Here is a 17,899-nt window from a genome sequence, read left to right as displayed (position 1 = left end):
TTTTTTCCGGACAATTCCGGAACACTACCGCACTTGCCGGATACGGCACTAATTTCCATTGAAATGTATTATAGCCAGATCAGGTACCAAGTGTTCCTGAAATTGCAGCATCGCCGGATCCGGTTTTCCGGTCTGCGCATGCGCAGTTCTTTCTAGATTTGAAAAAATGTAATACCGGATCTGTTATTCCGGATGATACCAGAAAGACTGATCCAGTATTTCAATGAATAAGTCTACCGAATACGGGGAGGGGGGAAAAAAAATAAAAAATTAAAATCAGTTTGCATACGGATTTCCGGATCCGGCAGGCCGTTCCGGCAACAGAACTGCCTGCCGGATTCTTCTAACACTAGTGTGAAAGTACCCCAAGTTTGTTAAAACTTGAATACAGTTACAGCGACTCAATATAAAAAAAAAAGAAGAAAAAAAAGAAACTATATACTAGCAGTGTGTCCATTTGCAGTTGTACCTTGCTGAGGTGGTCTGTAAGGTGGAATTTGCCTTTGTGCCATCATGTGATTCCCCTGATTAACCTGGCCCATCAGTCCCATCGGTGGCTGCTGTCCCTGATAATGCTGTCCACTGCCCTGAGGCATGTTATATTGCTGTGAGGGGGGCTGCTGATGCATCATTGGACCTGAAAAATAATATCAGATGAGTTATGTGCCATGACAGACGTGCTCTCGAGAAACCCACCCTACAAGATTTTCCTACATGCCAACTCTAGTTTACCAAAGTTCTGTGGGTCATTGTGAACCTATAAAGTCTGGGTTCCCATCACATCTCTATTGCTCACTTAGCCGTTCTATAAAAACAGATGCCCCTGGACGCAAACTGAAGGACATCTGTTTTATATAGACTACCATGTTCAGAAATAAAAAAACATGCTAAAAGGGCTGTGTGACGAAACAGTCTACATTTTTCAAACCAGCACCTGGATCTGAATACTGTTGAAATGACATGTAATTAAAATGTATAGCCACTGAGCTATTCAATAAAAATGTATCTGTATAGCGCCACCTGCTGTTTGCTCTTTTTCTTGTTTTTTGTCCGTCTCACTGAGCTGGTCAAATGTGCTGTTTAAATCTTCAATTGCCACCAGCCATATGTTCTGTTAGAAGCTGTGGCAGTTACACGGAGAGAGCTGCAGCAGAAAGGACACGCCCCCTGAGCTGCCAGGCTGAAGATAATCTAGCAGAGCAATGGGAGCAGTGAATGGAGAGGTACAGGGCTGGTTCCAGGTTTGTTAGAGTATGGTCATGTACTATATGAGGTCTGACTTTTTTTACATCAATCATGGCATAACCCACTTAAATGGAACTAAGCCAGGGGTGCACAACCTTTTTTCGTCTGGGGGCCGCATTGTCACATCGCTCTATTTCAAGTTAATCAGCGCTTGTTTGCATCAGCCTATTACAGCGGCTAATGCAAAGTGACTGGGAAGGAATGATCGCTACCACGGTCATTCCTCCCTCATTCAGTTCTGTTGATTATCGGCAGCACATTCCTGATTACACAGGGAGATGTGCTGACAATAATTGTACATCTTTCATCCTGATAAGATATACAAATCAGCCGACAAACGAGTGAATCCTTGATTATCATCTGATTGGCAGCACAATTATACTGCCAGATATTGGGAATGAGCGATCCTTTGAAGACTTGTTCCCAGTAATTGTCCTGAATATTGTGCCGTGAAATCGGAACTTAAGAGATTTCCTGGTAAAAAATGATTTAACACATTCCTGCGGCACGGCCCTGAAACAGAAGATTCATACTTTCCTGCTCCCTGCCGCTGTCTCCATCTTCCGGTCCCCCGCGCTCTTCACATCCAGTTGGATATGGGAATAGTCACTTGTACCTCTGCAGCCAATGACTGGCTTCAGTGGTGATGTGGCCACAAGCAGCGTTTCACAGCTGAAGTCAGTCATTTACTGGAGAGGTGCTCTGGGACCGGAGGATGGAGACAGCGAGAGCAGCAAGGAGCAGGAAAGTAGGAATCTTCTGTGTCAGGGACTGTGCTGCAGGAACTTGTTAAAAATCATTTTAACAAAAAAAAAATCCTTTAAGTGGCGACGTTTCCTTCCCGCCTCCTATTCACAAACGAGCGCTTAACACTGCAGCGGATGGAGCTAACTGGTTTTTACCGCCTCCTGCACCCCCAGATATACTACACTGCTCAAAAAAATAAAGGGAACACAAAAATAACACATCCTAGATCTGAATTAATTAAATATTCTTCTGAAATACTTTGTTCTTTACATAGTTGAATGTGCTGACAACAAAATCACACAAAAAAAAAAAATGGAAATCACATTTTTTAACCCATGGAGGTCTGGATTTGGAGTCACACTCAAAATTAAAGTGGAAAAACACACTACAGGCTGATCCAACTTTGATGTAATGTCCTTAAAACAAGTCAAAATGAGGCTCAGTAGTGTGTGTGGCCTCCACGTGCCTGTATGACCTCCCTACAACGCCTGTGCATGCTCCTGATGAGGTGGCAGACGGTCTCCTGAGGGATCTCCTCCCAGACCTGGACTAAAGCATCTGCCAACTCCTGGACAGTCTGTGGTGCAACGTGACGTTGGTGGATAGAGCGAGACATGATGTCCCAGATGTGCTCAATTGGATTCAGGTCTGGGGAATGGCCAGGCCAGTCCATAGCATCAATGCCTTCATCTTGCAGGAACTGCTGACACACTCCAGCCACATGAGGTCTAGCATTGTCTTGCATTAGGAGGAATCCAGGGCCAACCGCACCAGCATATGGTCTCACAAGGGGTCTGAGGATCTCATCTCGGTACCTAATGGCAGTCAGGCTACCTCTGGCGAGCACATGGAGGGCTGTGCAGCCCTCCAAAGAAATGCCACCCCACACCATTACTGACCCAATGCCAAAACGGTCATGCTGGCATTGCTGGAGGATGTTGCAGGCAGCAGAACGTTCTCCACGGCGTCTCCAGACTCTGTCACGTCTGTCACATGTGCTCAGTGTGAACCTGCTTTCATCTGTGAAGAGCACAGGGCGCAAGTGGCGAATTTGCCAATCTTGGTGTTCTCTTGCAAATGCCAAACGTCCTGCACGGTGTTGGGCTGTAAGCACAACCCCCACCTGTGGACGTTGGGCCCTCATATCACCCTCATGGAGTCTGTTTCTGACCGTTTGAGCAGACACATGCACATTTGTGGCCTGCTGGAGGTCATTTTGCAGGGCTCTGGCAGTGCTCCTCCTGTTCCTCCTTGCACAAAGGCGGAGGTAGCGGTCCTGCTGCTGGGTTGTTGCCCTCCTACAGCCTCCTTCACGTCTCCTGATGTACTGGCCTGTCTCCTGGTAGCGCCTTCATGCTCTGGACACTACGCTGACAGACACAGCAAACCTTCTTGCCACAGCTCACATTGATGTGCCATCCTGGATAAGCTGCACTACCTGAGCCACTTGTGTGGGTTGTAGACTCCGTCTCATGCTACCACTAGAGTGAAAGCACCGCCAGCATTCAAAAGTGACCAAAACATCAGCCAGGAAGCATAGGAACTGAGAAGTGGTCTGTGATAACCACCTGCAGAACCATTCCTTTATTGGGGGTGTCTTGTTAATTGCCTATAATTTCCACTTGTTGTCTATCCCATTTGCACAACAGCATGTGAAATTGATTGTCACTCAGTGTTGCTTCCTAAGTGGACAGTTTGATTTCACAGAAGTGTGATTGACTTGGAGTTACATTGTGTTGTTTAAGTGTTCCCTTTATTTTTTTGAGCAGTGTATAAGAGACTTCTGTGGGACACTGACTTTATTTTGCACTTTTTTTCCTTTTATTTATTTTTATTATTGTGTTTTCAAATTTTAACTTTTAATTATATATTTTGGGGACACACTTTTTTTTTGCACTATTTCCACTGTAACAGGAGCATACAGGGAAAACCAGCCTCCTAGCAAGACTTTTTACCATTCTGACCTACACTACTTTCACGGTTTATTGCTCAGTCATGCAACTTACCACCCAAATTAATTTTACCTCCTTTTCTTCTCACTAATAGAGCTTTCATTTGGTGGTATTTCATAGCTGCTGACATTTTTTGTTATTAATTGAAATTTACCGAAAATTTTGCAAAAAAAAAAAAATGACATTTTTCACTTTCAGTTGTAAAATTTGTTTTAAAAAAACTACATTTCTAAATAAAATTTTCTCTAAACTTATTGTTCTACATGTCTTCGATAAAAAAAAATGCAATAAGTGTATATTTATTGGTTTGGGTAAAAGTTATAGCGTTTACAAACTATGGTACAAAAATGTGAATTTCCGCATTTTGAAGCAGCTCTGACTCTGAGCACCTGTCATGTTTCCTGAGGTTCTACAATGCCCAGACAGTAGAAACACCCCACAAATGACCCCATTTCGGAAAGTAGACACCCTAAGGTATTCGCTGATGGGCATAGTGAGTTCATAGAACTTTTTATTTTTTAGTTAGTGGAAAATTATGATTTTTTTCTTACAAAGTCTCATATTCCACTAACTTGTGACAAAAAATAAAAACTTCCATGAACTCACTATGCCCATCACGAAATACCTTGGGGTGTCTTCTTTCCAAAATGGGGTCACTTGTGGGGTATTTATACTGCCCTGGCATTTTAGGGGCCCTAATGCGTGAGAAGTAGTTTGAAATTCAAATGTGTAAAAAATGTCCTGTGAAATCCTAAAGGTGCTCTTTAGAATTTGGGCCCCTTTGCCCACCTAGGCTGCAAAAAAGTGTCACACATGTGGTATCGCCGTACTCAGGAAAAGTTGAGCAATGTGTTTCGGGGTGTGTTTTTACATATACCCATGCTGGGTGAGAGAAATATTTAGGCAAAAGACAACTTTTCCCATTTTTTTTTTTTTTTTATACAAAGTTGTCATTTGACAGAGATATTTATCTCACCCAGCATGGGTATATGTAAAAAGACACCCCAAAACACATAGCCCTACTTCTCCTGAGTACGGCGATACCACATGTGTGATACTTTTTTGCAGCCAAGGTGGGCAAAGGGGCCCAAATTCTAAAGAGCACCTTTAGGATTTCACAGGGCATTTTTAACACATTTGGATTTCAAACTACTTCTCACGCATTAGGGCCCCTAAAATGCCAGGGCAGTATAAATACCCCACAAGTGACCCCATTTTGGAAAGAAGACACCCCAAGGTATTCCGTGAAGGGCATGGCGAGTTCCTAGAATTTATTTTTTTGGCACAAGTCAGCGGAAAATTATTTTTATTTATTTATTTCTTACAAATTCTCATATTCCACTAACTTGTGACAAAAAATAAAAACTTCCATGAACTCACTATGCCCATCACGAAATACCTTGGGGTGTCTTCTTTCCAAAATGGGGTCACTTGTGGGGTGGTTATACTGCCCTGGCATTTTAGGGGCCCTAAAGCGTGAGAAGAAGTCTGGAATCCAAATGCCTAAAAAATGCCCTGTGAAATCCTAAAGGTGCTCTTTAGAATTTGGGCCCCTTTGGGCACCTAGGCCGCAAAAAAGTGTCACATGTGGTATCGCCATACTCAGAAGAAGTAGGGCAATGTATTTTGGGGTGTATTTTTACATATACCCATGCTGGGTGAGAGAAATATCTCTCTAAAATTGAACTTTTTGTCACAAGTTAGCGGAAAGGGAGATTTTGTGAGAAAAAAAAAAAAATCAATTTCCGCTAACTTGTGACAAAAATTAAATAAATAATCTTCTATGAACTCGCCATGCCCCTCAAAAGTGATCTTTGTATAGCGCCGCAACGATTTCATGGTGTTTTTGCAGTGATCATAAAAAAAATAAAAAATTCTGTCACTGCGGTGTGGCGGACTAAATGCAAGTGTGCGCACAAGATCAGGCCTGATCGGGCGAACACTGCGTTTTTTGTAGAGCCTATAGAACATGTCCTATTCTTGTCCGCAATTGCGGACAAGAAAAGGCATTTTCTATATAGTTCTGGCAAAATGCGGAAAGCACATTGCCAGTGTCCGTGTTTTGCGGATCCGCGGTGTCAGTTTTGCGGATCCGCAAAACACATACGGACGTCTGAATGGCGCCTTACATGGGGGTGATCAATGACAGGGGGGTGATCAGGGGTTCATAATTGACAGGGGGGGGGGGGGTGTAGTGTAGTGGTGATTGGTGCTACTTACAGAGCTGCCTGTGTCCTCTGGTGGTCGATCCAAGCAAAAGGGACCACCAGAGGACCAGGTAGCAGGTATATTAGACGCTGTTATCAAAACAGCGTCTAATATACCTTTAAGGGGTAAAAAAATCAAAATAATAAAAATCGCATCTACAGCAGGCTGCAGATCCACTCGTTTACCTTCGGTTCCTGTGAACGCGCGCTCACAGGAAATCTCGCCTCTCCCGAGATGACACGCCGGCGCGTCCAGGAGGAATGAATCGACTGCCTCCGGAACGCAATCCTGCGTTAGCCGGTCCGGAGGCGGTTAAAAAGGTAGAGCTGGTGAGGCTCTGCACTCCTCTGCCCCTGCCAGCCGGCGATCACGTGATCGCCGTGTCTAAGCTGCATAGCGCGCCGCTCACCTGTGTGAGAAGGCAGAAGCGCTGATACACTGCTTCTGCCTTCTCCTCGGCTCCCCGCTCTGATAGCCAGGGACCCGTCCTGCTCCTGCTACAGTGCAGAAGCAGCATCTGTAATCCTGCAATTGTGCGGCTCCGGGCAGAAACACAGCTGATCACACGATCAGCTGTGTTTCTGCCCAGCAGGATGGGGGCCACAAACCATGGCAGCAGGTTGCGCACCCCTGAACTAAACGGACAATAGATACAGAATATGAACCCAGCCTAAGAACGGAACCAACTGTTGATAAGGGTGCATTCAAACTACCATATGTATTTTGCTGTCCACAAAAAGGAGATTTTTTGTGAAGCTCACCTGTAAAATCTCTCTCGTCTTTTCCATTGGGGGACACAGATCATGGGTATAGCTTAGGTTATTACTAGGAGGAGACACTATGCAAATAGTAAAAAACAGCTCCTCCTCCACTGGGTATACCCCCATGCTCCAACAGGAGGACCTCAGTGTGTGCAAAAGCAGAAGGAGATCAGAAACCAAACATTAACCAAGAAAAACAGACCCAAGGAACACCGCCATCGAGCCGCTAACCATAAAGGTCCAACTAGAAGAGAACCAACCCCTCCTGCAACGGACAAGAATGGGTGGGAGCTGTGTCCCCCAATGGAAAAGACGAGAAAAAGATTTTACAGGCGAGTTTCACAAAAAAAACAAAAAATAAAAATAATTCCTTTTCTCGCCCATTCCATTGGGGGACACAGACCATGGGACGTCCTAGAGCAGTCCATGGGGTGGGAAGACCAGCACCTCCAGAGTGAAAACGTTCAACAGTTAAACAGGAACCACAGCCTGCAATACCTTGCGCCCTAGGGCAGCATCGGCAGACGCCAAAGAGTGCATCTGGTAGAACCTTGTAAAGGTATGTAAGGACGACCAGGTGGTCGCCTTACAAAGTTGTGACACAGAGGCTCGATTGCGCCTCGCCCAGGAGGCCCCCACCGCTGGGGGAACTCTACCCCTGGACCGATAGGCCATGGCAATAGTCGGCCGAAGCCACAATGACCTTGGAGGCCGCCAGACCCTTACGAGGCCCCTCAGGAACCACAAAAAGGTTGTCCGAGCGGCGAAATGGGGCAGTCACCGACAGGTACACCCGTAGAGCACGGACAACATCCAGAGAATGGAGAGCGCGCTCCTTGGAGTTCGCTGGAGCGGGGCAAAAGGATGGCAGGACAATGTCCTCATTAAGGTGGAAGGCGGAAACCACCTTGGGCAAAAAGGAAGGGACAGGGCGCAGTACCACCTTGTCCTTGTGCAAGACAGAAAAGGGCTCTTTTGAGGAAAGGGCGGCCAGCTCAGATACCCTCCTGATAGAGGTGATGGCCACCAAAAAGGCCACCTTCCAGGTGAGAAAACTCAGGGAAATGTCCCTCAGGGGCTCAAAAGGAGCTGCCTGAAGAGAAGACAGAACCAGGTTCAGATCCCAGGGGGGCAGAGGAGGGACATACGGAGGGACCGAATGCGCCACCCCCTGCAGGAAGGTCCTCACTGGACCTAGCAGAGCCAGAGAGCGCTGAAAGAAAATGGCCAGAGCGGAGACCTGACCCTTCAGAGAGCTCAGCGACATTCGCATCTCCAGACCCGACTGGAGAAAGGAGAGGACCACCGGAACAGAGAAATGAAGAGGAAAGACGTCTATCTTCTCACAAAAGGCAAGAAAGGCCTTCCAGGTACGATAGTATATCCGGGAGGAAGCTGGCTTCCTGGCTTTGATCATGGTCTTCACGACAGAGTCGAGAAGCCCCTCTTCCTCAAGATGGAGGTCTCAACAGCCACGCCGTTAAACGAAGTGGTTGTAAATTCTGGTGGAAGAGAGGTCCTTGAGACAGCAGGTCCTCCCTGAGAGGAACAGGCAACGGAACGTCCGCCAGCATCCGAGCGACCGCCGAGAACCAGGCGCGGCGCGGCCAATCTGTGGCGATGAGGATGGTGGGGATCCCTTCTGCCGCGACCCTGCGAAGAACCTTTGGGAGCAGAGGCAGTGGTGGGAAGACAGAGGAGTGCGAAGTCTTGCCAGAGACACCAGAGCGTCCACTCCGTACGCTTCCGGATCCCGAGCTCAGGCCAGGAACATGGGAACCTGGTTGTTGAGCCTGGACGCCATCAAGTCCACATCCGGGCGGCTCCAACGGCAACAGACGTCCTCGAATACGTCCGAATGCAGAGACCACTCTCCCGGATGCACCCTGTTGCGGCTGAGAAAGTCCGCCGTCCAGTTTTCGACCCCTTGGATGTACACTGCAGACAATATCGGAATGTGAGTCTCCGCCCACTGGAGGATCCTCTTCACCTCCTGCATCACCGGCCGGCTGCGGGTTCCGCCCTGATAATTGATGTAGGCCACGGCTGTGGCATTGTCCGACTGGATCCTTATCGGGAGCCCCGTTAGGAGGGGGGTCTAATGAGACAGAGAGGAAAATTGCTCTGAGCTCCAATATGTTGATCGGAAGGCGGGCTTCCACTTCTGACCACACCCCCTGAATCGTCCGAGCCCGGAGAACGCCGCCCCAACCCAGAAGACTGGCATCAGTGGTGACGACTGTCCAGGAGATTGGGAAGAAGGATTTCCCCGAAGTCAGATTCTGAGGGGACAGCCACCACTGAGGGTCCATGCGAACCCGAGGAGGAAGGCGGATCCGAGAGTCCAAACCCCTCGATGTCCTGTCCCAGAAGGACAAGATCGCCTGCTGCAGAGGTCGAGTGTGAAACTGGGCAAAGGAGACAGCCTCAAAGGAGGCTACCATAAGCCCCAGAACCTGCATGTACTCCCGGATGGAGAGACACTGGGAATGCAGAAGGCGAGACACCGACTCCCGTATCCGAGAGAACTTGCAATCCGGGAGGAATATCCGGGCTGCAGTCGTGTCCATAACCATCCCCAGGAAGGTCACCCTCTGGGAAGGTAGGAGAGAGGACTTCGGGAAGTTGATCAGCCAGCCGAATTGTTGCAGAGTCTGAACAGTGATCCTGACGCTGACTTCGGCCTGGGAACGAGAGGGAGCCTTTATCAGAATGTCGTCCAGTTAAGGCAGCAGAGATATGCCCCTGGTACGGAGAAGCGCCATGATTGGTGCCAAGATCTTTGTGAATACCCGCGGGGCCGTGGCTAGCCCAAAGGGAAGGGCGACGAACTGATAATGGCAATCGCCAATGGCGAAGCGCAGGAACCTGTGGTGAGATTCTGCGATAGGGACATGCAGATAGGCGTCCCGGATGTCCACTGATGCGAGGAACTCCCCTGGAAGAAGAGAAGCAATAACGGAGCGGAGGCACTCCATCCGGAACCTCCGCTCCCGCAGGGACTTGTTTAACAGCTTCAGGTCTAGGACCGGACGTACTGATCCCTCCTTCTTTGGCACCACAAAAAGATTAGAGTAGAAACCTGCCCCCTGGTCCTCCAGAGGAACTGACAACTACTCCCCTGACCAGAAGGGAAGACACCGCTTGTAAAAGGGCCAAGGCTCGGGCTGGATCCCCCGGAACACGAGATGGAAAGAAACGTTCCGGAGGTCTGGAAACGAATTCTATCTTGTAACCAGAACTCACAATTTCCAGGGCCCATGCGTCTTGAACATGAGCTCTCCAGACATGTTGAAAGGAGAGCAGCGGTGGGGGCGCCCCTTCAGGCGGAGGACTGCTTGGGAACCGCGGGGTGGGGAGAACTCCCCTGGAACTGTGCTCGCAGGCGCCAGGAAGGTTGCGGCTTAAAGGAAGGCTTCTTGCGGGAGTCCTGAGAGCCGCCGGAGGAGGGGGCTGTCGCAGACCTGGAGGAAGAGAAGCGCAGAAAGGACTGGTTTCTAGAGCCAGCGGGGCGAGCTCTGAAGGCGCGCTTGAATCTAGATTGGGGCAGGTGTGTACTCTTGCCCACCGTAGCGTCAGAGATAATCTCATCCAGCTTAGCACCGAAGAGCCTGGAGCCCGTAAAGGGGAGGTTGGTGAGGGAGCGCTTGGATGAAGCGTCGGCGTCCCAGATCTTCAACCAGACCTCCCTGCGCTGCGCGACCGAGAGGCCCGAAATCCGCGCAAAGAGGGTGCTGACGTCCAATGAGGCCTCACAGAGGAATGTTGTCGCGTGGGACATCTGGAGGATGAAGCTTAGGGTGTCCGCAGAGGCATCCTGCTCTGCGAGGTCCTGATGATGGCGATGCAACCACACCGAAAGCGCTCTGGTTACCCAGGCTGAGGCGAACGCAGGCCGCAGACCTGTGCCCGTCAGAGTAAAGATGGCTTTGGAAAGAGTCCAAATGCCTGTCGACTGAGTCCTGTAGGGAGGACCCGTCAAGGACTGGTATTGCCGTATTCTTAGCCAATCTGGCCACCGGCGGGTCGACCTTAAGAGGAGAAGACCACTGCTGCACGTTATCTGCCGGGAAAAGATACAGAGTATCCATGCGCCTTGTAGCAGAAAAACGGTGATTAGGGCGTTCCCAAGTCTTAGAAAGGACCTTGGCGAGCTCGCCATGAATGGGGAATGTGACTGCCTCCGGTTTTCTGGAGTGGAAGAGGGGGAATTCCTGGCTACTAGTAGAAGGAGGTTCCCCCTGTATGTCAAAGGTGTCACGTACCGCCGTGACCAAGTCTGCCACCATGGTGGAGAGCCTAGGTGAGGGTTCCGGCTCCGTGTCCTCATCCGAGCCGGATCTTTCCCCTTCAGACGTGCAATCCCTGCGAGGGGGAGAGGCTGAACACGCCTCCAGGCGAAGGGGGGAGGCAGAGTCATCCGAGGAAGGATGCTGCTGCGTACGCTGCCTCTTAGCGGTCGAGTGTCCTCTGTGGGGGACACCTCTGTGCGTTCCATAAAGGTCATGGCCACGCGTGAGACTTGAGCCAAGTCTGCGGCCGCCCTAGCTATGGCAGAGGCCCAGCAGGGCTCCGCAGGCTCCGAAGGTGTGGAGGAGGGACTGGGCTGGTTTGGTGGAGGAGGAGGGGGAGGAAGATACTGTCCAGAGGCAAGGCAAGAGTCACAGGAGCCTGTAACCGACAGTGGCAAGCAGCAGACCTTAAAGGATCCCAGTGGGACCAGAGGTGCTGCTTTTGATCTTTGTGGGGCCCCAGGTCGTGGCATGGTGGCAGCAATCCCGGAGTCAGGGTCTCCTACAGTTTGCGAACACTATCTGTCCTACCGTTACCAGAGAGGAGATGGAGCAGAGCAAAGCGCGGAGAAGCGCTGAAGGCAAAGCGGAAGCGCCGGAGATGACGCAATAGGCTCCGCCCCTCGGTCGCGTCACAGAAGTCGGGAAAAATTACACGAAAAATTGAGCGAAAAAAAACGCGGGAAAAATCGTGCGGGAGAGGGGGCAGTTTGCAGGAGAACCGATGTTACTTATCTGAATCCTGCAGTCTTCACGATCCGTTCCGGAGCAGCATGGGGTCACCTCTTCAGTCGTTTGGCACAAGGAGTGGCAGTGCACTGGATAGAGGGCAGGAGTAGGTGACCCCGGATCTGGTAGGCCACCGGCGCTGCAGGTCGCGCCCGGTTCCACTTGTCTTCTGGGGGGAAAGGGAGGTAGCCGGGGACGGCCATTCGACCCCGGCGCTCGCTCCACTGAGAGACCAGGGACGCGCCATGCGACCCTGCGTCCTCTATTGAGAAAAAAAACAAACAGGAGAAGAGAAAAATTACAGTGACAACCCTGCAGTAGCAGGAGTGTCACCTCCTTATCCGACACTAAGCTAATAACTGAGGTCCTACTGCTGGAGCATGGGGGTATAGCCAGTGCAGGAGGAGCTGTTTTTTACCATTTGCATAGTGTCTCCTAGTAATAACCTAAGCTATACCCATGGTCTGTGTCCCCCAATGGAATGGGCGAGAAAAATACAGATTACGTCCGTGTTGGATCTGTTTCTTTTGCAGACCCTTTGTAATAGTGCAGGTCTGCAGAACGGACATACGGATGCGGACAGCACACAGTTTTTTTTTTTGCAGACCCATAGAATGAATGGGTCCGTGTGCGATAAGCAAAAAAATGCGGATCAGATGCAGACCAAAAATATGGTTATGTGAATGGGGCCTTAAGGTCAGTTTTTTAATGCGTTCCAACTGCCTTAGGCTACTTTCACACCTGCGTTTAGGTCGGATCCGTCTGGTATGTGCCCAGACGGATCCGCACCTATAACGCAAACGCTTAGATCCGTTCAGAACGGATCCGTTTGCAATACCATGATCCGTTTTGACTTTACATTGAAAGTCAATGGGAGAAGGATCCGTTTGAAAATTGAGCCATACTGTGTCAACTTCAAACGGATCCGTCCCCATTGACTTACATTGTAAGTCTGGACGGATCCGTTTGCCTCCGCACGGCCAGGCGGACACCTGAACGCTGCAAGCTGCGTTCAGGTGTCCGCCTGCTGAGCGGAGGACAAACGGAGCCAAACTGATGCATTCTGAGCGGATCCGCATCTATTCAGAATGCATTAGGGCTGGACGGATCCGTTCGGGGCCGCTTGTGAGCCCCTTCAAACGGAACTCACAAGCGGAGCCCCGAACGCTAGTGTGAAAGTAGCCTTACGTGTGTGTAATATATCAGCCCATGTGTAACAGGAGGCTCCTGCCTGATTGCTTGTTTTAACCCCTTAAGAACCCTGCCATATTTCACCTTAAGGACCAGGCCATTTTTTGCAAATCTGACCAGTCACACTTTGTGGCGATAACTTTAAAACGCTTTTACTTATCCAGGCCATTTCGGAGATTGTTTTCTCGTCACATACTATACTAAAAAATGTTTATTTTAAAAAATTATAAAAATTACCAAAAATTTGGAAAAATTAGCAAATTTCAATTTCTCTACTTTTATGATAGATAGTAATACCTCCAAAAATAGTTATTACTTTACATTCCCCATATGTCTACTACATGTTTGGATCATTTTGTAAATGCCATTTTATTTTTGGGGATGTTAGAAGGCTTAGAAGCAAATCTTGAAATTTTTCTGAAAACTTCCAAAACCCACTTTTTAAAAAAGGACCAGTTAAGGTCTGTAGTCACTTTGGGGGGGGGGGCTTACATAATAGAAAGCACCCAAAAATGACCCCATACCCCACCACTCAAGGTATTTAAAACTGATTTTACAATCTTTGTTAACCTTTTAGGTGTTCCACATTTATGGCTTTGATTCTATAGTTTACAGAAACACCCCATATGTGGTCATAAACTGCTGAACGGGCACACAGCAGTGCGCAGAAGGAAAGGAACGCCATGTGGTTTTTGGAAGGCAGATTTTGCTGGACTGTTTTTTTTTTTTTACACCATGTCCCATTTGAAGCCCCCCTGATGCACCCCTAGAGTAGAAACTCCAAAAAAGTGACCCCATTTTGGAAACTACGGGATAAGTTGGCAGTTTTGTTGGTACTATCTTAGGGTACATATGATTTTTGGTTGCTCTATATTACACTTTTTTTGAGGCAAGGTAACATGAAATAGCTGTTTTGGCAACGTTTTTATTTTTTGTTGTTATTTACAACGTTCATCTGACAGGTTAGATCATGTGGTATTTTTTATAGAGCAAGTTGTTACGGACGGGACAATACCAAATATGACAACTTTTTATTTTATTTAAGTTTTACACAATATCATTTTTGGAAGAAAAAAAATAAATAAAAAAAATCATGCTTTAGTGTCTCCATAGTCAGAGCCATAGTTTTTTCAGTTATTAGGCGATTGTCTTAGGGGTAGGGGCTAATTTTTTGCAGGATGAGGTGACGGTTAGATTGGTACCATTTCGGGGGGTATACCTTTTTTGATCGTTTGGTGTTGCACTTTTAGTGATGTAAGGTGACAAAAAAAATAAATGAAAATAATGGTTTATTTAGCACAGTTTTAATTTTTTTGACGGTGTTCACCTGAGGGGTTAGGTCACGATGTGATATTTTTATAGAGCCGGTCGATACGGACGCGGCAATACCTAATAAAAAAAATTTTTATTCCCACTTTATTTTTTGTCCCACTCTGGGACTTCAACATTTGGGGGTCTGATCCCCTTTACAATACTTCTGTATTGTAAAGCATTGGCTGTAAGTATTACTGAATGTAATACACTTACAGCTTCCTGCCTGTGAGATCCGTGGGGCTGGATCTCACAGGCTCTCCCGGAAGGCAGCTACAATGCCTAAGGAAGGCATCGGGCTGCCTACCCTGCCATCAGGTCCCAGTAACAGCAGCGCGGGAACCCGATGGCCACACGCACATGTCTGAAGCGCGCACGTGCCGCGTTCAGTGCTGACCGCGGGTGTGCAGAGATTAATGCGCCGGCATCGGGGTTTTCAGCCGGGGTGCAGCTATGAGTGATGCCGGACCCCTGCTGCTGATTGGGAGGGCACAGCTCCTGCACCCGCCCGATCACCTTTAAGTACATGTACGTCACTGGTCTTTAAGTCACGGCCAGATATGACGTACATGTACATCATGGGTCCTTAAGGGGTTAAACAGCACCTTTCACCTCTCCTACCATGTCTGTTTTAATAGCTACATGCATTCCCCATGTAATAATAATTCTAGAGCATCTATTCTTATGGCTCTATGATGTGCCATTCCATTATTATTTCTACTAGAAGTTGTTATAATTGAATTCCTATTAACCTTCAGTAAGGGTACAGAGGGGAGGTAACAAGTTAGGGGCGTGTACCTGCACAGTCTGAACATTGCAGCACTGATTGGATAGAGTGAGCCTGTGCAGGTACAACCCCCCAACTGGTTACCTCCCCTCTGTACCCTTACTGAAGGCTAATAGGAATTCAATTATAACAACTTCTAGTAGAAATAATAAAGGAATGGGACATCATAGAGCCATAAGAATAGATGCTCCAGAATTGTTACATGGGGAATGCATGAAGATATTAAAACTGACATGTAAGGAGTGGTGACAGGTTCTCTTTAAAGGGAACCTGTCAGGATTTTGTTTTGTGTATAGAGCCGAGGACATGGGTGGCTAGATAACAGTTAGCACATCCACAATACCCAAAAAAAAAAAAAAAAAAGATGAGTCCTGTCCCTGACAAAAAGAAAGCGGCATAAAAGAAAAATTCTAATGACGCTCCTTTCCCCAAAATTTAAATGAGTACATAAACAATAAAAATAATTGGCATCACGACATGCAAAAACACCCATAATATTAAAATATTTATCTCATACTGAAAACGGAAAAAAAGTCAGAATGGCTGATTTGCTGATTTTTGGTTGCTTTAGCTCCCACAAAAGGTAAAAAAAAAAAATCAAAAATCGCACACTCCAAAATGGAACCATAAATGGTGCCATTAGAAAGTACAACCTGTCCCAGAAAAAACTAGCCCTGAAATATTATGGCTTTGGGAAGGCCTCGAGTAAAAAAAATAAAAAATAAAAATGGAAAATCTCCCCCCGCTTTTATAACTTGACATTAACATACCGACATCATTCCAATTACCTTGGTTTGGCTGCATGTTCATGCTTGGCCTGGGACCGTAGTTGGCCATTGACTGGCCTTGATTCATACCCAACTGATTTTGGACTGGTATACTTTGTGAAGATGGCACAGAGTGATTATAGCCTCCCATGGAACCGTGATTAGTAGAAGGCATAGGCATTGAGCTATTTGCCATGTTATGCTGACTAGGTCCCGGTCCTTGCAAAGGCATATGGTTTGGTCCTTCAAAAAAAAAAAAAAAAAATTAAAAAAATTAAAATAATAATACTTACATGAATATTAATAAAAACTTGTTAGCAAGATGTAGAATTAGCATAGACATTGAGACATTCATATTTTGAAGGGGTTATCCAACTTAAAGGGGTTCTGCAGTTTTTTTAAACGGGACCCCCGCCGATCAGCTGTTTGAGAAGGCAGTGGCACTGGCAGTAGCGCCATGGCCTTCTCGCTGTTTCCCTCAGGCCCAGTGACGTCATGACTAGTATCAATGGTCTGGGCGGGGCTAAGCTCTGTTCACTTGAATGGAGCTCAGCTCCGCCCAGGCCATTGGGCCTGCGGTAAACAGCGAGAAGACCGCAGTGCTACTGCCAGCGCCGCTGCCTTCTCAACCAGCTGATTGGTAGGGGTACCGGGTGTCGGACCCTGCCGATCAGATGCTGATGATCTATCCAGAGGATAGATCATCAGTTTAAAAAAGCTGCAGAACTCCTTTAAATTGAAAAAAAAAAAAAAATTAAATGAAATTATAAGATCAGATGCCTACCACTTAATCCCCAGCCTTTTCCAGCAGTGCTGATCAGGTCCTTACCTTCAGTCTGCGTTTACAAGCTGCAGCTGTTTATGCCACATGCCGGCTGCCACCAACCAATTACTGGCAGTCTGCTGCCATACACTGCTACTGATTGGCTGCAGCCATACATGGCTACGTTACATACTTAAAGAAATCCCACATTTATTCTATGGCCTGCTAGAAAGGTACATGATGTTATCTGTAGTGAATGTAATCTTCTCATCAGTGACTAGTTGTGAGTTATAACCTCCCTTCTGATCATCAGCTGTGTCATGTGACCAACTGTCTGATCTCCAACTGACACAGGACAGGAAGTCAGTTACCTCTCTATTTATTCCTACGAGACCGACATAGAGTCTTCTATAGGAATACTTAGAGAAACTGACTTCCTCTCCACACGATGCAGTGTTATTTGGAAAGTCTGATTGCTGGTCACATGACACAGCTGAGAAGCAGAAGGGAGGTTATAACTCACAAATATAAAAGTTTAGTATCAGCGCTTTAAAGAAAAGGACATGGGGCACAGAGAAGAAAAGAGTACCTGTATCGCTGGATATAGGTCCGGGAGTACTTCTAATCAAGGTTCGATTTCTGTACGCACTAATCCGTGCAGAAGGGACAGTAGTTCTTCTTGCTCAACACTTCAAAAAAGCGCGCGCCGCTCCGGCCGGCAGCTGGCGCGCGCACGAAGGAGCGTGCTGGTAAGGGAATCCGAAAGCGCAGCGTGTGACGTCACACGCTGCGCTTTCGGATTCCCTTACCAGCACACTCCTTCGTGCGCGCACCAGCTGCCGGCCGGAGCGGCGCGCGCTTTTTTGAAGTGTTGAGCAAGAAGAACTACTGTCCCTCCTGCACGGATTAGTGCGTACAGAAATCGAACCTTGATTAGAAGTACTCCCGGACCTATATCCAGCGACACAGGTACTCTTTTCTTCTCTGTGCCCCATGTCCTTTTCTTTCCAGCGCTGATACTAAACTTTTATATTTGAAATTTATTCACCCTTTGGATCGCGGCAACCGTTATCCTTCAGGTATTCAGCAGCGGCTCTGTGTACAGCTGTTCACAGAGAAAGGACATACTGTGACAGCGCAGATACA

At 47.7% G+C, this 17,899-nt stretch overlaps 1 protein-coding gene across 3 annotated transcripts in view; it reads right to left on the bottom strand.

Moving 5' to 3' along the window:
• SS18 (SS18 subunit of BAF chromatin remodeling complex) overlaps positions 1-17,899 on the bottom strand; it is a 68,023-nt gene that overhangs the window by 33,031 nt on the left and 17,093 nt on the right. For all 3 annotated transcript variants that reach the window (XM_040432244.1, XM_040432246.1, XM_040432245.1), the window contains exons 5-6: positions 16,012-16,233; positions 470-637 (exon numbers count right to left, since the gene is read on the bottom strand). In XM_040432244.1, the coding sequence (XP_040288178.1) occupies positions 470-637; positions 16,012-16,233 (390 nt within the window). The remainder of the gene's footprint in view (positions 1-469; positions 638-16,011; positions 16,234-17,899) is intronic.

This window comes from Bufo bufo, chromosome 5, assembly GCF_905171765.1.
Source record: "Bufo bufo chromosome 5, aBufBuf1.1, whole genome shotgun sequence".
NCBI classification, from domain to species: domain Eukaryota; kingdom Metazoa; phylum Chordata; class Amphibia; order Anura; family Bufonidae; genus Bufo; species Bufo bufo.
This window is presented reverse-complemented; position numbering and strand designations above follow the sequence as displayed.